Source organism: Mustela erminea, chromosome X (assembly GCF_009829155.1).
Source record: "Mustela erminea isolate mMusErm1 chromosome X, mMusErm1.Pri, whole genome shotgun sequence".
Classification (NCBI taxonomy): domain Eukaryota; kingdom Metazoa; phylum Chordata; class Mammalia; order Carnivora; family Mustelidae; genus Mustela; species Mustela erminea.
In genome coordinates this window covers 24,932,663-24,959,333 of record NC_045635.1, presented here as the reverse complement: position 1 = coordinate 24,959,333, position 26,671 = coordinate 24,932,663, and the positions used below count along the sequence as shown (strand labels likewise).

General features: G+C 37.0%; 1 protein-coding gene across 2 annotated transcripts in view; it reads right to left on the bottom strand.

Annotated features, from left to right (window-relative positions):
- IL1RAPL1 (interleukin 1 receptor accessory protein like 1) overlaps window positions 1–26,671 on the bottom strand; it is a 1,474,879-nt gene that overhangs the window by 301,404 nt on the left and 1,146,804 nt on the right. For both annotated transcript variants that reach the window (XM_032330360.1, XM_032330361.1), the window contains exon 6: window positions 3,346–3,420. In XM_032330360.1, coding sequence (XP_032186251.1) covers window positions 3,346–3,420 — 75 coding nt within the window. The remainder of the gene's footprint in view (window positions 1–3,345; window positions 3,421–26,671) is intronic.

Genomic DNA, 26,671 nt, shown 5'->3' with positions numbered 1-26,671 from the left:
CACTTATGTGGATATCATGTATCCATTAAATGGATATTTTCCAAGAACATTTAATAGAAGCAGATTCTTTCCTTTAATTCTCCAAAATTCCTACCATTAACCTGTACAATCATTTTCTAAGCAAAAAACTAAAATTTAAATATAGTGATACCCAGGTCTAGATGAGTAATTAAAGGTAATTTTTCATCACTTTTAAGTTGTAAAATATAATGTATCTCACTAGGTTAATGGTGGGATTGATTTCTACTCTTTGAAAGTCTGTTAATAGTGAATAATAACATCCTTTGTTCTGGAAGTTTCTGAAAATGGGTTCCTGGCTATAACAAGAAGGCCACATTGCTGACTGACACACCTGAGGGCTCAAGCTCAGCAAGATAATGGTGCCTGTCTTTTGATTCCCTTGACTACCACAGCCTGAAAGGACTAATCAGGCTCACATACTGAATTGACCTTTAGAATTGTACGGCATGATTTCTAGGATTTTACCCAAGCAAGTGCTGCCCAGACATTTGCTGATGTCTTCCAGTTAATTAAAAAGAACAAAGTTCTTTTTTTACATTGTGAAGTAACACACTGATGCCACTTAAAATGGAAATGCTAGGCTGTAACCATATTAAAATTGATTAAAATTCAAACCCACCCATTTATATATTTTTTTACTATTTTATCTTTTGTCCTCAGTACTTTGCTTTCATACCTATTGCTTTCTACACTGGAATCATTTAAATGACTACTATCAATCTTTCCAGTTTTGAGAAGATGAAGGAACTGGGAGGAAAAGAAGCCACAAGGGAGGTGGAAAGCGAAAGGCATCAAAAGGCAGATGAAGGAGGATATCGTGATGAAGACAAATCCATGATTTTATCTATGACATTATTAATCAGTTTTATATATTTACAAACTGGAGGACTAATGGGTTTATAGTTACCAAGGTCAGATGGATGTGTGTATAACTTTGCCAGGATTTTCAAGTTAGGTCACCAGACATATACCAACTCAGCTTTGTGTAATTACTGATTATTGTTCTTATACTGTAGCTCATGTGCTAGTTTTATTATCCTCTGAGGTGAGTTTTCAATTTAGGACAAGGTTGAGTCAGACACCTGAGTTCTTGATCAATGAAACTCTGTTGGAGATTCTCACTTTCTCATAAAAGTAGGTACCACTTAGAGGCTCTCCATCGCTGGTACTGGCCACCCTCCTGACTCCCACCACATGAAACTTCACTCAATCCCCCTTCCTTAGGATGTAACACATTTGACCCTGTCGAATTAGACAGCTTTTTTCAAGCCTAGAAAGGCAAAAATTAAATCCCCAGGAGGAGAAAAATCAAAGTACATATTGAAGAAAACAAATATATTTTAAGCATCTAGAGTCTTTTTGTTTGGTCCTTAATATTACTTTCTATTTTCACTTACCCTTTGTGATGGTCTGCTCACCTACTCCAATATTACTGCAGTAACAACAGTGACACAGTAGTTTATTCAAATCAACTGTTGATCCAAAAATTCAAAAATTAAGGCTAAATTTCCCTAACTAGCAAATGATTTGTTCTATACAATGAGAATCAGAATCAGAAAATAAAATGAAACAAAAGTTGTTTAAAAGAATCCAAATCCTAGGTTGATGTCTCTAGTTTACTTGGTGTTTAAAGAGAACTCATGCTCCTTTTGGTGGTGGTAATAAAGGAGTTATAGTACTTCTCAGAGCATCTTGCTAACACCTAGGCCCATCTTTCTTCAAATGAATATGCAGTTGAAACTTCCAATTTGCATAAAAAATTTTCATACTTTCAAATTGATTTGATTAGTTTCCATGATTTTTGTTCAAGAAAAAATAATTTTTTAAAAAAGAAAGCTTTATGAATTATTTCATTCTGTATAATATTTTAGTAGAATGTAGAGAACAATAGCTAATATAAGAAAACCCTATGGGTAACCATCAATCATAGTATTCATTTAATTATGTTGTCAAGTAAAGAGACACAATTAATTTCATTTTCACTATGTTCATTACTGATAACTGGTACCATAAACCACTTCTTCTTTCCCAAGATCTATATATTGTTTTGTATAACTTTTTTTGTATAACATCTTCCTAGGAATATTGAAAGATGTGTATAAGTGTGGCCACTTAAAATTTACATTTCAAAATTTCCTCAGAAAGCAGCAATAAAAGCTAATATACTTTAATATACCATAACATGAGTAAAGAATATGGTGTAATTCTAATATATCTCTGTTTCATATAGAACATTGTTTTAATGATGCCTATGGTCTTCTATCTCAAAATAGTGACAATTAGAATACTACTTGCATGTATATGACATCAGCTCAAAGGCTTGGGTTTATCATCAAAGAAGCATATTGATGCCCTGACTTGAATAAATCTTGCATAAGTTCATGCCTTAAAGTTAGTAAATATTACCAATGTTAAAAACCTGTTGACTATAATAATTTCATAGGTTCTAAGACTGTATCTTTTTGCACTATAAATTTGAATATGCTATTACTAAAGATGATCACATCTGTAATCTTCATTTTGAAGATGATTTACAATTTTAATCCAAATTCTCACTCCCAAAACAATAATAACATCAATAACTTAAGGGAGGGTTATCAATTCCTTTTTAGTTGTATATAATAAAGTATTTCTACTGTCAAATGGTGAGTGTGGAAGAAAATTCCATATAAACATGAATATATGGTTAAAATTGTACATAAAATCATACTGATTATAGATATGCCATATTTGGAAATTCCAGACTGAACTCTAAGATAACTATGTTAGAATTCTGATTTGTAGTCAACTGGATATTTTTACCAAAGCAATTCTGTCCATGTTCTTATGTCCTTTAACCAAAAGCTACTTGCTCACATTTTGTTAAAAATAAAATAGCATAATGTCCTCCACATTTGATTAGATAAAAATGATGTTTAAGAGCAACACTTATCTTAATGTATTTGTACCTTTTATCCTAATTTTCAAAAATTGTCTTTTAATGTACTAATGGTGTTAAGTCAAAGAGTTCCACACAGCCTATTGTAAAACCAAACTGAGCCTTATAAAAGACAATATAATGCCACCAATAAGACCTTTAGCCCATCTCATTTCCTAACAAGTATATGAAAAATACATGAGTCTTTATATCCATATGTCCAGCTTGGTATTAACGCACACACGGGGGAAATGGAATGGGCCATGTTTGCTGGGATTTCACAATTTTGCTCCCTTCAAATACACACAGGTTTGGCTTAGAGGATGACATCAGGTTATAATCTAGGCTTATTAATTATTGGAATGTATTGAGAAAAGGGTATTAACCAGAATTAAGGAATTACTCACCCAGCTGAGTCTCCTGAATTGTCAGTTTACTTTCCATAGGATACAAAAGCTTGGGTGGCTTATCAGTCAGAGGGGCTGAAAAACAACAATAACAAAACAGACTTCTAGTAATGCTGCATGAGATGAATGATAAAACACAGTTTATTTTCCCAGGTATTTTTCATTCTCAGAGCAGTGTGTCAAAGCATTCTACCAAGTAATGACTTACATATTGCAGTAGTACCTTCAGGCGAGCTGAAAAGCTAGAAGATTGTACACGAGTCAAATATAACACTTCCAAATTGACAGTCACATGAGACCATTAAAGTCGGAATCATGACTGGCCAGTCCTTAAGAACATATGGCTACGATTCATCAAATATTTTCAATTTTCACCTTGTTTTCTATATTAAAGGGTACCCTACATTTTCTCTGTGTTAATTAAAGCTAAACATGGTATCTGTATTGTGCATTTTGATGATTTGGGGGACATAATGTTGCCTTATTCTCCTTAATTCCTTTCCAAGTTTCCATACCCTGGAGCACACTGCCTCAAAGCCCCTAACTTAATAAATAGGTTAAGTATTTTTTGCACACATAATCACAACATGGGATAGCAGTTTGGTATTGGCATTCAATTAGTACAAGTGCAAGCTGCACACTCCAACATGTACATAAGTATTCACCAAGATAATATTTTAGATACTTGCCATTTACTCAAAACCTCTTATTACTATTATCCATTACATTTTGAAGCATTGATTGCTAATTTGCATAATATACTTGCTTTGATTTTTCACCTTCCACATACTTCTGCTCTGCACTCCCATCAGTTTATCAGTCATCAGCCTACAGGTCTAGGAGTTTTACTATGATGCCTCTTGAAGACAAGTTTCCCATTGCAGACTTTATTCCTGTCCAGTGAGACTGTCTGGACTCCAGACAGTCAGTTCTCCTTCATTAATCCTACCTCCCACCTTCTCTGACTGAATCTCCCAGGTCCCTTGAAACTTGTCACAGCAACTTTCACTGTGTAACAAAGATAGAAATGATCAATTAAGGGTTAACACCCAGTTTGGGTGATAACTTGAAGGCTGATCCACACAGCAGTGCCAGGACTTGGCCACATGTCCTCATCACCAGAGGACTGGAGAATTCAATCTGCCTCGGCAGCTCACCTTCATCTCTCTTCAACTGAAAACACAGTCTGTGCAAATGAATCATGATCCCCCAATGCAGAAAAACAGGGATGAGTTTTAAGAGTCCTGATTTGGGATACCAACCTCACAGAGGATCAATAGCTTTCATTTGCAACTAATTGAATACATTATTCATTCATCTTCGTTAGCATTTAACACAGGGATGGGAGTGAAGGGGAAAGGAAAGTTGAGATAATGGGATGAAATAAATCACTCTGAAATTCTTCTTGAAGATTTGACATCTCTGATTAACCTTATTCTTCTTTCTTACCTACAGTGAGATTAAGAGATTTTTATTTTCCTACCAGCTAAATAAATAGATTATTCACTAAAGGTTGGTAAAAGGGTTCACCATTAACAGGTCAAAAAGCCACATTTCAAAAAAAAAAAAAAAAGAAAGAAAGAAAAAGAAAAAAAAAGCCACATTTCCTAGGCTTGGATTCTCATATGATTTCAGTGAACTTCAAAAGCAACTATGGTATCAAAATAACTGGCTTATTCAGTAAATTAACTCAATTTATAAAATTTTGTGATTATGTAGTTACAAGTAGACAACTCAACAGTTTGTTACAAAAAGCACCTGACAGAAATGTTCTCAGTTCAAACACATCCCACACTGATTCCTAATAAGAAAACAAAACTGCAGGGAAAGACAATAAAATGCAAGTGTAGCACATTATTTCAGGAATATAAAATGGTTTTGTGGTTCTCCACCTCAATCCACCATCTGCCCTGTGGCATAATGTTCTATCTTTAAGACCTTTCATATTACTCTCTATGTGATAATTCCAAGTTAGCAGAGGAATCAAAGAACGTTGAAGCCAGAGAAAATTATATGCTTATTAAGTCCTTTGATTTTTAAATTGTGTTCCCTAAAGCCTTGGATTTCCATAGTGCCCCTCTGGGCAGGTGTAGTGAAGATGGAGATAAAGAGTGGTCCATGTGACTTGATTTGTACCACTCACTCCTCTCTGGACAAAAGGAGCTTTGCTTTTATTCATCTTATACATCAGTATTTCACCTAAAATTTTTACCAAAAAAATTTCAATTCAATTCAACAGCTGTATATGGAACATTATAATGTACTAGGCATTGTGACAGGGACTTGGGATATCTCTGGTTTCTGCCCTGACATTTTATAATACTTAGAAGTTTAAAAATAATTTAAAATATGGACCAATTCAGCTTCCTTGTTTTAGAGATGCAGGATCTGAGGTGCAAAAAGAACAATAGCCTTGCCAAAGGCAACAGAACAAAGTGAAGCTAGAGCCCTTCTTAGATCTTTGCCTCTCAATTCTTTGTTAACTGCTCCTTGAAAATTCTGTCAAGCATTTGTGCAGGTTTCTCCCCAAGGTGTAAGCAATCTGTTAGGAAAGCAAAAACGTGCAAGTAAGTAACCCTAACCCACAGCAGAGCACTCTTACTATGTAGTCTGTCATGTTCTTTTTAAAGATTTATTTTTATTTTATTTATTTTAGACAGAGCATGAGCAAGTGAGCAGAGCTTGTGAGAGAGAACACAAATGGGGTGGGGCAGAGAGAGAGAAGTTGACTCCTCCACCCACTGAGCAGAGAGCCCAATGCAGGGCTTAATCGCAGGACTCTGAGATCAAGAACTGAGCAGAAGGCAGAACTTAACTGACTGAGCAACCCAGGTGCCCCTCTCATGTTGTGATATGCTCTGACACTTTTTATCAGTTAGGCATACTTCTCCTATGGTTCACTTAAAAGTGAATGGAGGAGGAGCAAAATGGCAGAGGAGTAGGAGACCTAAATATTGCTGCATCCCAGGAATTCAGCTGGATAGTTATCAGAACATTCTGAACACCTACAAACACAACAGGAGATAGAAGAGAAGAATAGCAGCAATTCTAGGAGCAGAAAAGCAACTGCTTATTGGAAGGTAGGATGTGCAGAGAAGTAAATCCAAGGTGACATGGAAAGCTAGACCATGGGGGAGGGGCTGGTTCCCGGCAAATGGTAGAGCAGCACAGCACAAAATCAAAACTTTTAGAAGTCTGCTCCACAGAGGATTGTTGCTCCAGAGGCCAAGCAGGAGGTGAAGACCTTGTGGGGACAGTGTGGTCTTAGAACCCAAGGGAACACAAAAAGATCATGGATGTCTGAGTGTGGTAGAGATCCCAGGTACTGGAGCAGGGAAGCCAGCTGCAAAGATGGAGCAGAGGAGTGGGCTCTCAGCTTGAGGTTAACTTGAACCATGATCCAAGGCACAGTTGGGCCATAGCTCTTTGAGCAAGGATCCCACCACAAGTGGCAGATCTGGGGAGACCTTCCCCCTTCCTCCTCCAGGAGGAATGGTGTGGGAGCACAGGCAGGAATCTGCTGGGTTTGGAAACTCCGAACAGGGCCCTGCATCCGAGATAGAAATGCTTAGTCACAGGATGGGTGAGCATGAAGTGCAGCCAGAGACCAGGGAAACAGGAGGGATTGACTGCTTTTCTCTAAGGGCACACTGAGGAGTGGGGCCCCAAGCTCTCAGCTCCTTTGGGTCAGAGATTGGGAGTCCACTATTTTAACTCCCACCCTCCAAAGCAATATGGAAAACTTTCAGGGAACAAAAGCTGCCCAGAACAAAACCAAGCAGATTGCTTAGCCTGGTCCCTGGCAAGAGTGGCACAATTGTGCCTTGGGCAAAGACATTTGAGAATCACTGCAACAGGCCCCTCCCCCAGAAGATCAGCAAGAACGTCAGGCAAGAACAAGTTCACCGACTGATGAGAACCATGGAACTCCAGAGCTGGGGGAATGCAGTACATAGAATTCATGACTTTTTCCCCCATGATTCTTTAGTCTTTCAAAGACACTTTTAAAAAAAATTTTTATTTTTTCTTATACTATTTTAAAAATTTTTTCCTCTTTCCTATTTTAAACTTTTTAAACTATTTCATCTTACCAATACCTTTTTAAAAATCTTTTAAGATTTTCATTGTTTTAGTCATATTCTATCCCTTCACTGTATTTAACCATATTTTTTGTATACCTGTAAGTTTTCCTTCTTTAAAATTTTGGGATACAGTTTCTTCTAACAGATCAAAATACATGCTAAGTCTGCATTGGTGGTATAGTGGTGAGCATAGCTGCCTTCCAAAATACATGCTAAATCTAGTATATGGCTTTGTTCTAGCCTCCAATCTGAGCATACTCTCCTCCCCCCCTTTTTTTCAATGAACTTCTTAGCTTATCAATTCTTTTTTTAGAATCCTTTTTAATTTTCATCTTTAGAATCATATTCCATCCCTTCATTGGTTTACCATTATGTTTGCATAAATATAGAAGTTTTATATATAAATATATGTTTATATATTTATATAAATATATAAGTTTACATATATTTATATGTAAATATATAAGTTTTCTTTCTTTAAAGTTTTGGGAGGCAGTTTCTTCTAAAAGAACAAAGTATACCCCAAATCAAGTGTGTGGCTCTGTTCTATTCACCACTCTAAATCTATAGATCTATATACATATATACATATATGTATCTACATATAGCTATCTATATCTATAGATATAGATGTAGATAGATATACAGACAGCATATATATATGTATATACACAGACACACACACACACACACATATGTATATGTGTATATATATATATATATATATATACATTTTTTTTCCTTTCCCCCCTTTCTTCTCCTCCCATTTTCAAGTCTCTCCTGATTTGGTTAGTGTCTATTTTTCTGGAATCATTGCTACACTTTTACTATTTTGTTCTCTCATTTATCTATTCTTATCTGAATAAAATGAAAAGGCAAAAATTAACTTCAAAAAAAAAAAAAGAACAAGAGGTATTACCAATGGCTAGGGACCTAATAATACAGACATTAGTAAGATGTCAGACCTAGAGTTCAGAATGACAATTATTGAGGTGCTAGCTGGGATCAAAAAAGTCATGGAAAATATAAGAGAATCCCTGTCTGGAGAAATAAAATCCCTTTCTGGAGAAATAAAAGAACCCAAACCTAATCAAGTTGAAATTTAAAAAGCTATTAATGAGGTGCAATAAAAAATGTAGGCTCTTACTGCTAGGATAAATGAGGCAGAAGAGAGAATTAGTGATATAGAAGACCAAATGATGGAGAATAAAGAAGCTGAGCAAGAGACAAACAACTACTGGGCCACAAGGGGAGAATTAGATAAGTGATACCATAAGATGAAGCAATATTAGAATAATTGGGATCCCAGAAGAAGAAGAAAGACAGAGGGGGGCAGAAGGTATATTAGAGCAAATTATAGCAGAGAACTTCCCTAATTTGGGGAAGGGAGCAAGCAGCAAAACCCAGGAGGCACAGAGAACCCTCCTCAAAATCAATAAAAATAGGTCCACACCCCATCATCTAATAGTAAAACTTACAAGTCTTAGTGAGAAAGAGAAAATCCTGAAAGCAGCTTGGGACAAGAAGTCTGTAACAGTCAATGGTAGAAATATTAGATTGGCAGAAGACTTGTCCACAGAGACCTGGCAGGACAGAAAGAACTGGCATGATATATTCAGAGCACTAAATGAGAAAAATATGCAGCCAAGAATACTATATTCAGCTAGGCTATCATTGAAAATAGAAGGAGAGATAAAAACCTTCCAGGACAAACAAAAACTAAAAGGCCTACAGGAAATATTGAAAGGGGTCCTTTAAGCAAAGACAGAGCCCAAAACTCGTAGACTGGAAAGGAACAGAGACAATATACAGTAACAGTCACTTTACAGGCAATACAATGGCACTAAATTCATATCTTTCAATAGGTACCCTGAATATAAATGGGCCAAATGCTCCAATCAAAAGGCACAGGGTATCAAAATGGATAAAAAAAAACAAGACCCATTGATATGCTGTCTATAAGAAACTCATTTTATACCCAAAGACACTTCCAGATTTAAAGTGAAGGGCGGAAAACAATTTACCATGCTAATGCACATCAAAAGAAAGCTGGGATGGCAATCCTTATATCAGATAAGTTAGATTTCAAGCCAAGGACTATAATAAGAGATGAGGAAGGATGCTATATCATATGTAAAGGGTCTATCCAACAAGAATATCTAACACTTTTAAATATCTATGCCCCTAACATGGGAATAAATCTACAGATATATACCTTTATATAGATATATAGATATAAAATCAATGAACAGAAATCAGTTGCAACTACATACCAACAACAAGACAGAAGAAAGAGAATTTAAGGAATCCATCCCATTTATAATTGCACCCAAAAGCATAAGGTACCTAGGAATAAACCTAACCAAAGAGGCAAGGAATCTGTACTCAGAAAACTATAAAGTACTCATGAAAAAAATGGAGGAAGACACAAAGAAATGGAAAAACATTCCATTCTCATGGACTGGAAGAACAAATATTATAAAAATGTCTATGCTACCTAGAGCAATCTACACATTTAATACAATGCCTATCAAAATACCCTCAACTTTTTTCAAAGAAATAGATCAAATAATCCTAACATTTATATAGAATAGAAAAAAACGCCAAATAGCTAGAGGAATGCTGAAAAAGAAAACCAAAGTTGAGGGCATCACAATTCCAGACATCAAGCTCTATTATAAAGCTGCAATCATCAAGATAGTACGGTACTGGCACAAAAACAGACACATAGATCAATGGAATAGAATACACTCAGCATAATCTCTTAGTCCTGTCCATGTTGACACAAAATTTGGGTATTCATCCTTTCTAATGGAGGCATACTACTCCATTGTATATATGGACCATATCTTCTTATCCATTAGTCTGTTGAAAGGCATCTTCTTTCTTTCCACAGTTTGGTGACTGTAGCCATTGTGGCTATGAACATTGGGGAGACAAACCATGAGAGACTGTGCACTCTGAGAAACAAACTGAGGGTTTTGGAGGGGAGGGGGGCTACTGGGTGAGCCTGGTGGTGGGTATTATGGAGTGCATGTATTGCATGGAGCACTGGGTGTGGTGCATAAACAATGAATTGTGGAACACTGAAAAGAAAAGAAAAGAAATAAAATAAAATAAAATAAAATAAAGGAATAGAATACAGAGCCCAGAAATGGACCCTCAACTCTATGGTCAACTAATCTTCAACAAAGCAGGAAAGAATGTCCAATGGAAAAAAGACAGTCTCTTCAACAAATGGTGGTGGGAAAATTGGACAGACACGTGCAGAGGAATGAAACTGGACCATTTCCTTACACCACACACAAAAATATACTCAAAATGGATGAAAGACCTCATTGTGAGAAAGAAATCCATCAAAATCCTAGAGGAGAACAAAGGAAGCAACCTCTTTGAGCTCAGCTGCAGCATCTTCTTCCTAGAAACATCGCCAAGGGCAAGGGAAGTAAGCGCAAAGATGAACTATTGTGATTTCATCAAGATCAAAATCTTGGGGCACGTGGGTGGCTCAGTGGATTCAAGCCTCTCTGCTTTCAGCTCAGGTTATGATCTCAGGGTCCTGGGATCGAGCCCCGCATCAGGCTCTCTGCTGCCAGGGAGCCTGCTTCCTCCTCTCTCTCTCTCTCTCTCTCTGCCTACTTGTGATCTCTCTCTCTGTCAAATAAATAAATAAAAAATCTTAAGAAAAAAAATGTATCTTCATTAAAAAAAAAAAATCAAAATCTTTGGCCCAGCAAAGGAAACGGTCAACAAAACTAAAAGACAACTGACAGAATGAGAGAAGATATTTGCAAATGACATATCAGATAAAGGGCTAGTATGAAAAATCTAGAAAGGAGTTATCAAGCTCAACACCCAAAGAACAAATAATCCAATCAAGAAATGGGCAGAAGACATGAACAGACCTTTCAGCAAAGAAGACATCCAGATGGTCAACAGACACATGAAAAAGTGCTCCACATGACTCAGCATCAGGGAAATACAAATCAAAATCACAGTGAGATACCACCTCACACCAGTCAGAATGGCTAAAATTAACACGTCAATAAGTCAGGAAATGACAGATGCTGGAGAGGATGCAGAGAAAGGGGAACCCTCATACACTGTTGGTGGGAATGCAAGCTGGTACAGCCACTCTGGAAAACAGCATGGAGGTTCCTCAGAAAGTTGAAAATAGAACTACCCTATGACCCAGCAATCGTACTAGTGTATTTACCCTATAGATACAAATGTAGTGATCCAGAGTAGCATGTGCACCCAAATGTTTATAGCAGCAATGTCCACAATAACCAAACTATGGAAAGAACCTAGATGTCCATCCACAGATGAATAGATAAAGAATATGTATATATACAATGGAATATTATGCAGCCATTGTAAAATGAAATCTTGGCATTTGCAATAACGGGGACGGAATTAGAGTGTATTATGCTAAGTGAAATAAGTCAATCAGAGAAAGTCAATTATCATATGATCTCTCTGATATGCGGTATTTGAAAGGCAGGGTCGGGGGTCCTGGGAGGAAGGGAAGGAAAAATGAAACAGATGGGACCAGGGAGGGAGACAAACCACAGGAGACTCTTAATCTCACCAAACAAACTGAGGGTTGCCGGGGGGAGGAGGTTAGGAAGAGGGTAGTTGGTTTATGGACATTGGGGCGGGTATGTGCTATGGTGAGTGCTGGGAATTGTGCAAGACTGATAATTCACAGACTTGTACCCCTGAAATGATTAATACATTTTATGCTAATAAAAAATAAATTAAAAAAAAAGTGAATGGAGTCTTCCAGAAAGTACAGCAGCTGAACTATAGATCTGACACAACGGCAAAATGACTGTGAAAATAAGTGACCATTAGAAAAAAGATGTAGCTCAGCTCCATAGTCATTTGAGGGGGATCAGTTTTGCTACCACATATAAAGGACATATGCCCAATTATCCATTTATTTGGGTGTTTTTGACACTTCATGATGAATATTAGTTGAATCAAATCATCAAGAGGCAGAACTGGCAAACAAATGCAGGTATGTTAATATCCAAACAAAATGAACACACACAGAAACACAAAGCCTTCTTTATTTTCTTCATGAGCAAAGGTGGGACTGCAAGGAAATTCAGATTGCTCACAATAAAAAACCCAAACTTTGTGTATGGTGTAAGAGAATGGTTGAGTTTCATTCTTCTATACATAGATGTCCAATTTTCCCAGCACCATTTATTGAAGAGACTCTCTTTTTTTCATTGGATATTTTTTCCTGCTTTGTCAAAGATTATTGGACTGCACAGTTGAGGGTCCATATCTGGGCTCTCCACTCTGCTCCTCTGGTCTCCATGTCTGTTTTGGGGCCAGTAACACACTGTCTTGGTGATCACAGCTTTATAGTAAAGCTTGAAATCAGGCAATGTGATAACCCCAGTTTTGTTTTCTTTTACAACATTTCCTTAGCAATTCGGATTCTTTTCTGGCTCCATACAAATTTTAGGATTGTTTGTTCCAACTCTTTGAAAAATGCCAGTGGAATTTTGATTGGGATGGCATTAAAAGTATAGATTGCGCTAGGCAGTATAGACATTTTAACAATGTTTATTCTTCTAATCTATGAGCATTAAATGGTCTTCCATCTTTTTGTGTCTTCTTCAGTTTCTTTCATGAGTGTTCTGTAGTTCCTTGAGTACAGATCCTTTACCTCTTTGGTTAGGATTATTTCCAGGTATCTTATGGTTCATGGTGCTATAGTAAATGGAGTCAGATTCTCTAATTTTCCTTTCTGTATTTTCATTGTTAGTGTATAAGAAAGCAACTGATTTCTGTACATTGATTTTGTATCTTGCCACATTACTGAATTACTGTATGAGTTTCAGTAGTTTGGGGGTGGAGTCTTTTGGGTTTTCCATATAAAGTATCATGTCATCTGTGAAGAGAGAGAGTTTGACTTCTTCTTTGCCAATTTGAATACTTTTATTTCTTTTTGTTGTCTGATAACTGTTGCTAGGACTTCTAGTACTATGTTGAACAACAGTGACAAGAGTGGATATCCTTGTGGTGTTCCTGATCTCAAAGGGAGGGCTGTCAGCTTCTCCCCATTGAGAATGTTATTTGTTGTGGGTTTTCATAGATAGATTTTATGAAGCTGAGGAATGTTCCCTCTTATCCTTATACTCTGAAGACTTTTAATCAGGAATGGATGCTGTATCTTTTCAAATGTTTTTTCTGCATCAATTGAGAGGACCATGTGGTTCTTCTCTCTTCTCTTATTGATTTGTTCTATCACATTGATTTGTGAATGCTGAACCACTCTTGCATCCCATGGATAAATCCCACCTGGTCATGGTGGATAATCTTTTTAATGTACTATTGGATTCTATTAACTAGGACCTTGTTGAGAATCTTGGCATCCATATTCATCAGGGATATTGGTCTGAAATTCTCCTTTTTGGTGGGTTCTTTGCCTGGTTTGGGGATCATGGTAATGCTGGCTTCATAAAAAGAGTGTGGAAGTTTTCCTTCTGTTTCTATTTCTTGAAACAGCTTCAGGAGAATAGGTATTATTTCCTCTTTGAATGTTTAGTATAATTCTCCAGGGAATCCGTCAAGTCCTGGGCTCTTGTTTTTTGGGAGGTTTTTGATCACTGCTTCAATCTCTTTACTAGATATTGGTCTATTAAGGTTGTGAATTTCTTCATGATTCAGTTTTGGAAGTTTATATGTTTCCAGGAATGTGACCATTCTCTTACACCATATGCAAAGATAAACTCTAAATGGATAAAAGACCTCAACATGAGCCAGGAATCTATCAAAATCCTAGAGAAGAACATAGACAATAACCTCCTCAACATTGGCCATAGCAACTTCTTTCAAGACATGGCCCCAAAGTCTAAGTAAACAAAAGTGAAAATGAACTTTTGGGACATCATCAAGATCAAAAGTTTCTGTACAGCGAAGGAAAGAGTCAACAAAACAAAGAGGCAACCCACGGAATGGGAGAAGATATTAAAAAATGACACTACAGACAAAGGGCTGATATCCAAGATCTATAAAGAACTTCTCAAACTCAACACACACAAAACACATAATAACATCAAAAAAATGGGAAGAAGACATGAACAGACACTTCTCTAAAGAAGACATACAAATGGCTAACAGAGAGATGAAAAAATGTTCATCATTATTAGCCATCAGGGAGATTCAAATCAAAACCACATTGAGATACCACCTTATACCAGTTAGAATGGCCAAAATCAAAAAGACAGTAAACAACAAGTGTTGGAGAGGATGTGGAGAAAGGGGAACCCTCTTACCCTGGTTTTTAAAAAAAATTTTTTAAATTTATTTTCAGCGTAACAGTATTCATTGTTTTTTTGTACCACACCCAGTACTCCATGCAATCCGTGCCCTCTCTAATACCCACCACCTGGTTCCCCCAACCTCCCACCCCCCACCCCTTCAAACCCCTGATTTTAAAAATCATTTCATTTATTTATTTGACAAACAGAGATCACAAGTAGGCAGAGAGGGAGGCATAAAGAGAGAGGGGGAAGCAGGCTCCCTGTTGGGCAGAGAGCCTGATGCAGGGCACTCCATCCCAGGACCCTGAGATCATGACCTGAGCCGCGGCAGAGGCTTAACCCACTGAGCCACCCACACACCCCACCCTCTTACATTGTTGGTAGGAATGCAAGTTGGTGCAGCCATTTTGGACAACAGTGTGGAGACTGCTTAAGAAATTAAAAATAGAGCTACCCTATGACCCTGCAATTGCACCACTGGGTATTTACCCCAAAGGTACAGATGTAATGAAAAGAAGGGCCATCTGTACCCCAATGTTCATAGCAGCAATGGCCACAGTCGCCAAACTGTGGAAAGAACCAAGATGCCCTTCAAAAGATGAATGGATAAGGAAGATGTGGTCCCTATATACTTTGGAATATTATGCCTTCATCAGAAAGGGTGAATACCCAACTTTTGTATCAACATGGATGGGGCTGGAAGAGATTATGCTGAGTGAAATAAGTCAAGCAGAGAAAGTCAATTATCATATGGTTTCATTTACTTGTGGAGCATAAGGAATAACACAGAAGACACTGGGAGATGGAGAGAAGAAGCAAGTAGGGGGAAACCACAGGGGGAGACAAACCATGAGAGACTGTGCACTCTGAGAAACAAACTGATGGTTTTGGAGGGGATGGGGGTGGGGGGTTGGGTGAGCCTCGTGGTGGGTATCATCGAGGGCATGTATTACATGGAGCACTGGGTGAGGTGCATAAACAATGAATTTTGGAACACTTAAAAATTAAATTAAAAAGAAAAAGGCAGGGAGAAAAAAACCCCAAACTAATTAACATCAGACCATGGTTAGAGCAACTGACATTTTATTGTCAAGAAAACAACTTGCCTTTTGGGACATTCTCTTTCCTTCTCTTTCTCCTCTCTCTCTCTCTCTCTCTCTCTCTCTCTCTCTCACACACACACACACACACACACACACACAAAGACACACTCACTAAACTGAAATCATTGAAAATCTAAAGAGAGTCTGACAGTAGTGACATGAAGCACAGGTTGATTTTAAGTCCTAATCATATTTTATTTACCTAAAAAAAACCCACAACAATTAAAGTAGAAATGTTTTTCTGCTAATTATGTATTATAATGCTTTTATACATCTACCACCAGAAGTATTTTCAAGCTCTTGGTTTATTCTTCAGAACACCCTACTGACAATAGTAAAGCAGATACAGTTATTTAAAATAAAACCACACCTGTCTTACAGGTCTGTCCCAACTATTCAGATGCTGCAATTGACAAAAGTGTTCCACAGAGTAGAAGGGGAATTTTAAGGACATTTATTTTGTTTAGCAGCTGCCAGTTAGAGAAACATCTAGAATTCAGCATATATGAAGCTGTGTACAGGATTGATTCTTTATCTATGTTAAGTTCCCTAATTAATCATGAAGGGACACAGTCTCTTCTTTTCTTCCCCACTCCATGTACATTTGGGTTATCAAACACTGAAAAATAGGATCCTGACTTCCAAAAACAAAAGTAATAACAAACCAGGGGCATGAGGCCAGTATTCTTGAATGTTTCTAGTGCTCTTACAAAGGAGAGAAATGTTAAGATATTTAGGGTGAGCATACCTTTCTCTGTTGACCAACCATTCACCTAAAATATAATTTTACTCCCTCAAATACTATTGAGAATACTCAATTCTTCTTAGATATCTATAATAATCCTAGGACAAAATTTGTACTTTTAAAATCATAGACAATTTCCAAAATATACTTTAATTGGTGCCTTCAATGTTTTGTTTCTTAGAAGTATTATGGTGGAGGAAGAAAGATAATACACTTAGCTTTCAGGGAAATATGGGTCTAATAATTCCTGACTCTACCTTGCTGATTTGGAAAGTTGGAGATGTTTTTTAAGCTCTCTGAGTCTCAGTCTCCTTATATATAGAATGTGACATAAATAATTTTCCTTTATGGCTTCATGTGAAGATTAAATAAGATAACAGATTAAGTGCTGGAATATAGCAGATGGAAAATAAATCTGCTCTAACAATACCCATCAAAGACTGAGACAATAGCATTTGACATTCTATATAGTCTAATAAGAATATTATTGTTTGTAAAACAATACAGATGCTTAGCTAAGGGTTCAAAAGGCATTTAGATCCTGAATTTATGAATCTTTAATATTTCCTATATTTGTTTCCATAACAGAACTGATCTGTCTTTAAGAACACAATTCAACAAAAGCATTTTGAAGACTTTTATTTATGCAAAAAATATACTGAAATTGCAAAAACAAACAAACAAAAAACAACTCTGAAAGGTAATCAAAACAGCTTTTAACCCTCAGAGAGCTTTCAACCCAGATAAATAATCATACTGTAACTTTGTTACTCAATTTTAAGAGTATTTATGAAGTACTTACTAATAGTAAGACTATATTAGAAAGAAAGAGATCAATAAGACATAGAATCATTTATGTATGAGATGAGAGCATATATATGATGCACTATGCTAAGTGCTATACTCAGAGGTGAATTCTTTTTGACCCCACTTAGATCTGCTAACTGAATCTGGTCACAAAACAATATTCACAGCTTTATAGGGCTGATGTCAAAACATGCTTTGTGGCAATCCCACCAACATGCCACATTTTATAATGGTTTTTGTTTGCTTGTTGTCTGCAAATATATTTTTTAACTTAAAAGAGATGACAAACAATTGCCTATTTTCCTAACAAGTCAAAGTAATGTAGATTAACCACAGAGTTTCAATGACTCAGAATGGGATTTTAGTACTCCTTTCTTTGGCCTGGATTTTTTAAAAAGATTTTATTTATTTATTTATTTATTTATTTATTTACTTACTTACTTATTTAGTATGTGAGTTGGGGGGAGGGTCCGAGGGAGAGGGAGAGGAAGAGGAAGAGAGAGAGAGAATCTCACACAGACTTTACCCTAGTATGGAGCCCAATACAGGGTTCGATCTCACGGCTCTGAGATCATGACCTAAGACGAAATCAAGAGTGGGATGCCCAATGGACTGAGCCACACAGGTGCCCTTAGCCTGGAATGTTTTAACATTGGTTTCTAACAGTGGGGGCATAGAGTTTGTGAGAGCTATGGTAAGTAAACACAATCCCATGTTCCTTAGGGGAAAGAAATGAATGGACAGGAGAAAATATTAACATATACCAGGATAAAGTCATTTGGAGGAAAGTGGGTGCTTTCTTTTTCATTTGTCTCTAATGCACTGGGGTTGGAAAAATTTCTCCTTTCTGTTGTAAACAATTATGGTGGTCACAATAGAGTCATGGAGCCTCAGAAGCTTTAAAGCAAAAGGAGTGGCAAAGCAATGGAGCAGAAAATTGCAGGGAGAGCAGTTTCTGAGCAAACACCAAGTACAAGGCAACCTTGATCAGAGTCATGTCAAAGTGATAGAGCAAATACTTTCAAGGACATAACTCTTAAGACAGCTATCAAAATGCATGTATTCAGGAAAATCAAGAAATTCATTTGACTGGCTATGATACTTAATATTTTATTCATATGGTTCAATCAATGTCACTTATAATGCAAATAAAACAAATATGTTCAATCATTCATTCAACAAATATTTTTAAAACCTCTGCTCTTTGCCAGATACTTTCCTAGTTACTAGAGGGTATAACAGTGAACCAGACAGACAAAATTCCTTGCTTTCAAGGAGCTTGCATTCTAGAGAGGGAGATGGAAAATACACATGTAAATGAATACATGAATAATATAATATTGGGTGGTTATAAGTATTATTAAAAAATAAAGCAGCTGAGGGGAAAGAGACTAACATAGGAGCTATTTTAGGGAGGAATGACAGGAAAGTTTGCAATGAAGATCTTTTGAAAGAAATCTGCATGAAGGGAGGAAATCACCCACTTGCATACCTAGAGGAACATTATGGCAGACAGAGGGAAGAACAAGTACGAAGTTCCTGAGATGAGAGTGTGCTTGTCATGTGTGAGGGATAGCAAGATCATTACAGCCATATTGACCTATGGAAAGAGTGGCAGTGAGGTCAGAGACAGCCATGGGCTGGTCAGGACCTTGTAGAACATGGAAAAGACGGGTTTTATTCTAAACATAGTGAGAATGCCCTGAAGAATTTTAGAGAGAGCCCATTCTTATTTTTAATTTATATTTTATATATTTATATGCCAGAACTATCACTGTGATGCCTTGCTGTTCGAGTCCAGGAGAATGGAGTAGTATAAAGGTGATAAGGCAGAATGGAGGCAGGCAAACCAGTAAGAAAGGCATTGAAGCAGTCCAGGAAGGTGATGCAACATTGGTATCGGTGGTGAAAATGGTAGGATTTTTTCCTTTAAGTACCTACTTGGTAGGTAGAACTAGCCAAATTTACTGATGGTCTTGATATGGGACCCAGAGATCCCTAGTTATGGGCTTGAGTGAATATGTTAATCTCAATGCTATTTAATGATATGGCAGATAGTTTCATGGGGGTAATAGGAATCAAGAGACAAGTTTTTATAAATCAATTCAGTCACCTCCCCTTATCCACAGAGGTGAGGAAATTTTACTATTGATTGTCCATTTATATTTTGAAAAATTAATCACTAACTAATAGCTCATCTTCTCTTTCTGGTCCCCCAAAGACAGAGGAAATGGCCTAAAAAAGTTTCATACTTCAGGCAAATGCCATCAATTTGGGTGTAGTTGATGCTAAAGCAAAACACAATCATGAGATAAACTCTGGGTAGCCTCTACCCCCTTTTGCTTTAACCTCATGCATAATATAAAAAATGTATGTCCCCGAATTTGTTTTTGATTACTAGAATCAGAGCCATGTTAGGCAAGATATTAAAAACAGTTCTTTAGTACTCCCTTGGTGCAATGATATGTGGAACATATTCAACTGGCAAATTTAATATCATCAAGTTTAATTTAGTTTTTCTTATTTAAAAAATATTTATTATAAAGTACTATTCTAATATAGGAGTGATGGAATTTATGTTCAATCACTTTTCCAATCTCTACATAAACCTCCCAGGAAACATAAACAATGAAGAGATTATATTCATTGAATAACTGTTTATAAAATAGAACCACTCAAGAATGTCATAGAAAAAGTTAATTAACATGAAGCTAGTATTAGGGCACAGATTTTTTATTAATATGCAGCCTTCTGCAATGGTCTCTTAAGCCCCAGCTTCCAGTATGAGCAACCCACTTGCCAAACCCAGACTCATGCTGACCTCAGATTTCATTTGGCCACTGACTGCACCATCATGAGCTGAGCCACCCTCATGAGCTGAACAAATGGGCTGAGAAAAATATGGAGGGCAAGCAACATGGGTAGATGGAATTAAGATGGTTTAATATTTTTAAGAATTAAAAAAAAACAGTTGCTATGGTGGATTTTGCATAAATGTTGTGGGGATGAATTTTAACTGAGAGCATGACCAATTTCAACCATTTTAAATAAATTTGGGTGTAGTTGATGCTAAAGCAAAACACAATCATGAGAAAACAGAAACAATACATAATTATCCAGAGGATTATGATGAACACTAGAAAAAGGATGCTGATTGATGTAACAGCTATAATCAGGGAGGTGAGCATGCCAACTACTCTTTTGACTTAACAGGAAAGAAAAAATTAACAGTCACCAATTAGCTTATAGGGATAACAGTTGATTCCAAAAAATTGTCTGTCCTGTGAGGGAAAGTATCTCTTCCTTAGCAATGAGAAAGTAAACAAAATTATCATAGCATATCATTTTCTTCTTTTTCTATTAGTAGATAAGCAGTCTTTAAGAAATGAAAATTATAAATCATAGGATATCTGGAAATGCTTATTAAAGAAAAATTATGGAAAAGACAAAAGGCATCATGTTACCATTGAAAATCAGAAAATTTTTAATTATTTTGGCTTGGACTATCACAATAAGACATTACATTTCCAGAGAATAGTGTAATACAATTTAATGACCTTCCAGATTATATTAGGTTGGTTTATATACACAATACTGCAATGCAGAAGATATGTGTGTTTCTTGGGTTTTTCTTCATGATACAGAATCTTGCACATTTACTCAGTGGTATGGCCCTCTGAAAGTGGTTCTCAACTGGGGTTGTCACAGCTAATGGGAGGGAGTGCTGCTTGACAAGGGATGCTGTTCATCTTCCTACAAAGTACAGGAAAGATGCCTACAAGACTTATCCTATCCCAGCTACAGAGAGTGTTAAGGCTGAGAAAATGTTCTATATAATAACCATATATTAAGAGTGGTCTTATTATATTTAAAGCCTAAATTGGACATGAGATTTCAATTTTATGGAGAACAAAAAGCTATTAGAAACATGGGGACTGGAAAGGAAGATATATGGTGGAGAAGTAGCAGACTGAAATATCATTAGGACCCAGGAGTTCAGCTAGATACTTATCAAACCATTCCAAACACCTACAAACTCAACAGGAGATAGAAGAGAAGAAGAGCAGCAATCCTAGGAACAGAAAATCAACCACTTTCTGGAAGGTAGGAGGTACGGAGACGTGAATCCCAAATGATGGGAAGAGACACCATGGAGGGAGGGCCCAGCTTCCAGCAAGCAGTGGAGCAATGGAGCACAAAATCAGAACTTTTAGAAGTCTGTTCCACTGAGGAATATTGCTCCAGAGGCTAAGCAGGGGCTGAGGCCTCGTTGGGACAGTGTGGTCTCAGGTCCCATGGGGTCACAGAAAGACCGGGGATGTCTGAGTGTGGCAGAGCTGCCAGGTATCAGAGAGGGAAAGCTATCTACAAGAAGGAGCCAAGGAGTGAGATCTCAGCTCAGGGTTACTTTAAACTGTGATCCAAGGCACACTCAGGCCTCTGCTCTTTGAGCAGGGATCCCCCAAGTGGCAGCTCTGGAGAGACCCCTCTTTCCTCCTTTGGGAGAAGGGGCATGGGAGCACATGGCAGGAATCTGCTGGGTTTGGAGACTCAAAATGTGGCTGTGTGTTAGAGATAGAAATGCTTGGTCACAGGCCTGGTGAGCTTGGAGTGCAGCCAGAGACCAGGGAGATGGGAGAGATTAAGTCCTTTTCTCTGAGGGTGCACTAAGGAGTGGGGCCTGAGCTTTCAGATCCTATGGGCCTGGAGATTAGGGAGCTGCCATTTTCATTCCCATCTTCCAGAGCTCTAAGGAAAGATTTCAGGGAACAAAAGCTATCTAGAGCAAACCCGAGCGTTTACTTAGCCTGGCCCCTGGCAAGGGTGGTGCAATTCTGCCTTGGGCAAAGACATTTGAGAATAATGGCAACAGGCCACTCCCCTAGAAGATCAGCAAGAACATCCAGCCCAGACCAAGTTTACTGATCAATGAGGATTACAGAACTCCAGAACTAGAGGAAAGCAACACACAGAATTCATGGCTTTATTCCCATGATCCTTTAGTCTTGCAAAGTTAATTTTTTTAAATTTTATTTTTTTTTATTTTATTTTTCAAACTTTTCCTATTTTAACGTTTCTTAAGTAGTTTATCTTAACAATACCTTTCTTAAAACAATCTTTTAAAATTTTCATTGTTATACTCATATTTTATCCCTTCATTGTATTTAACCTTATTTTTTGTATACATGTAAGTTTTTTTTCTTTAAAATTTTGGGATACAATTTCTTCTAATAGATCAAAACATACCCTAAATCTAGTACACAGCTTTGTTCTAGTCTCCAGCCTAATAACATTCTCTCCTTTTTTTTCTTTCTCCAACCAACTTATCTTATCAATTCTTTTTTTAATCTTTTAAAAATTTTCTTCTTTATACTAATGTTCAATCCCTTCATCATGTTTACCCATATATATATATATATATATATATATATATATATATATATATATATGTTTTATTTCTTTAAAATTTTGGGAGTTAGTTTCTTTTAAGAGACCAGAATACACCCAAAGTCAAGTGGGTGGCTCTGTTCTATTCACCAGTCTAGTGTGTGTGTGTGTTTGTGTGTGTATATATATATATATTTTTTTTCCCCCTCCCTTTCCTTTGCCCCTGGTTTCAGGTCTCATCTGATTTAGTTAGTGGATATTTATCTGGGGTCTTTACCACCCTTTTAGTATTTTATTCTCTTGTTCATATATTCTATTCTGGATAAAATGACAAGGTGGAAAACTCACCACAAAGAAAAGAATAAGAGGCAGTACCGATGGATAGGGACCTAATCAATACAGACATTGGTAATATGTCAGAACGACAGATCAGAATGACAATAATCAAGGTGCTAGCAGCGCTTGAAAAAGTCATGGAAGGGATGCCTGGGTTACTCAGTGGGTTAAGCTTCTGCCTTTGGCTCAGGTCATGATCTCAGAGTCCTGGGATTGAGTCCCACATAGGGCTCTCTGCTTGGCAGGGAGCCTGCTTCCTCCTCTCTCTCTCTGCCTGCCTCTCTGCCTACTTGTGATCTCTGTGAAATAAATAAATGAAATCTAAAAAAAAAAAAAAAAAAAAGAAAAAGTCATGGAAAATATTAGAGAATCCCTGACTGGAGAAATAAAATCCCTTTCTGGAGAAATAAAAGAACTAAAATCTAACCAAGATAAAATAAAAAAGCTATTAATGAGGTGTAATAAAAAATGTAGGCTCTTACTGCTAGGATAAATGAGGCAGAAGAGAGAACTAGTGATAGAGAAGAACAAATGATGGAGAATAAAGAAGCTGAGCAAGAGAGATAAACAACTACTGGACCATGAGGGGAGAATTTGAGAGATAAGTGATACCATTAGATGTAACAATATTAGAATAATTGGGATCCCAGAAGACTAAGAAAGACAGAGGGGGGCAGAAGGTATATTAGAGCAAATTATAGCAGATAACTTCCCTAATTTGGGGAAGGGAGCAAGCAGAAAAATCCAGGAGGTACAGAGAACTCCCCTCAAAATCAATAAAAATAGGTCCACACCCCATCATCTAATAGTAAAACTTACAAGTCTTAGTGAGAAAGAGAAAATCCTGAAAGCAGCTTGGGACAAGAAGTCTGTAACAGTCAATGGTAGAAATATTAGATTGGCAGAAGACTTATCCACAGAGACCTGGCAGGACAGAAAGAACTGGCATGATATATTCAGAGCACTAAATGAGAAAAATATTCAGCCAAGAATACTATATCCAGCTAGGCTATAATTGAAAACAGAAGGAGAAGCACACTTGGGTGGCTCAGTCAGTTAAGCAGCTGCCTTTGGCTTAGGTCCTAGTCCTGGTCCTGGGATCGAGTCCCACATCAGGCTATTTGCTCAGAAGGGAGCCTGCTTCTCTCCCTGCCTGTGCCTGAAATTCTGCCTGCTGATGTGAATGCTCTCTCCCCCTCTGACAAATAAATAAATGAATAAATAAATAAAATCTCTTAAAAAATAGAAGGAGAGAAAAAAAAAAAACTTCCAGGAGAAACAAAAATTAAAAGAATTTGCAAACACCAAAAAAACCCTATAGGAAATATTAAAGGGTTCCTCTAAGCAAGGAGAGAGCCTAAAACTAGTAAACCAGAAAGGAACAGAGACAATATACAGTAAGAAACAGTTACCTTACAGGCAATACAATGGTGCTAAACTCATATCTTTCAATAGTTACCCTGAATGTAAATGGGCTAAATGCCCCAATCAAAAGGCACAGGGTACCAGAATGGATAAAAAACAAGACCCATCTATATGATGTCTACAAGAAACTCATTTTAGATCTGAAGACACCTCCAGATTTAAAGTGAGGGGGTGGAAAACAATTTACCATGCTAATGTACAAAGAAAACTGGGGTGGCAATCCTTATATCAGATGAATTAGATTTAAGGACTATAGACATTATATCATATTTAAAGCATCTGTCCAACAAGAAGATCTAGCAATTTAAAATATCTATGTTCCTAACACGGGAGCAGCCAACTATATAATCAATTAGAACAAAACCAAAGAAACACATTGACAATAATACAATAATAGTAGGGGACATTAACACTACCCTCACTGAAATGGACAGATCAGTCAAGCAAAAGATCAACAAGGAAATAAAGGCTTTAAATGACACACTGGACCAGATGGACATTATAGATATATTCAGAACATTCCATTCCAAAGCAACAGAATACACATTCTTCTCTAGTGCACATGGAACATTTTCCAGAATAGATCACATCCTGTGTCACATATCAGGTCTCAACTGGAACCAAAAGATTGAGATCATTCCCTGCATATTTTCAGACTATAATGCTCTGAAGCTAGAACTCAGTCACAAGAAGAAAGTTGGAAAGAACTCAAATACATGGAGGTTAAAGAGCATCCTACTAAAGAATTAATGAGTCAACCAGGAAATTAAAGAATAATTCAAAAAAATTCATGGAAACAAATGAAACTGAAAACACAACTGTTCAAAATCTTTGGGATGCAGCAAAGGCAGTCCTTAAAGTATATAGCAATACAAGTCTTTCTCAAGAAACAAGAAAGGTCTCAAATACACAACCTAGCCCTACACTTATAGAAGCTGGAGAAAGAACAGGAAAGAAAGCCTAACCCTAGCAGGAGAATAGAAATAATAAATATCAGAACAGACATCAATGAAATGGAAACCAAACAAACAAACAAACAAAAAACAGTAGAAGAAATCAATGAAGCTGGGAGCTGGTTCTCTGAAAGAATTAATAAGTTTGATAAACTTCTGGCCAGACTTATCAAAAAGAAAAGAGAAAGGACCGACATAAATAAAATCATGAATGAAAGAGGAGAGATCACAACCAACACCAATGAAATACAAACAATCATAAGAACATATTATGAGCAACTATACACCAGCAAATTTGACAATCTGGAAGCAATGGATGCATTCCTAAAGACCTATAAACCATCAAAACTGAACCAGGAAGAAATAGAAAACCTAAACAGACCCATAGCCAGTAGATTGAAGTAGTCATCAAAAATCTCCCAACAAACAAGAGCCCAGGGCCAGATGGCTTCCCAGTGGAATTATACCAAATATTTAAAAAATAATTAATACCTATTCTCCTGAAACTGTTCCAAAAAATAGAAGTGGAAGGAAAACTTCCAAACTCATTTTATAAGGCCAGCATTACCTTGAGCCCAAAACCAGATAAAGACTCCATCAAAAAAGTGAATTACAGACCAATATCCTTGATGAACACAGATGTGAAAATTCTCACCAAAATACTAGCCAATAGGATCCAACAGTACATTAAAAGGATTATTCACCATGACCAAGTGGGATTTATTCCTGGGCTGCAAGTCTGGTTCAACATCTGCAAATCAATCAATGTGATACAATATATTAATAAAGAAGGAACAAGAATATGATACTCTCAATAGATGCTGAAAAAGCATTTGACAAAGTACAGCATCCTTTCTTGATCAAAACTCTTCACAGTGTAGGGATAGAGAGCACATACTGCAATATCATCATAAAATACCATCTATAAAATACCCACAGTGAATATCATTCTTAATGGGGAAAAACTGAGAGCTTTTCCCCAAAGGTCAGGAACACGGCAGAGATGTCCACTATCACCACTGCTATGCAACAAAGTACTAGAAGTCCTAGCTGCAGCAATCAGACAACAGAAAGAAATAAAAGGAATCCAAATCAGCAAAGAAGAACTCAAGCTATCACTCTTTGCAGATGGTATGATACTTTACGTGGAAAACCCAAAAGACTCAACTCTAAAACCCCTAGAACTCATACAGGAATTTAG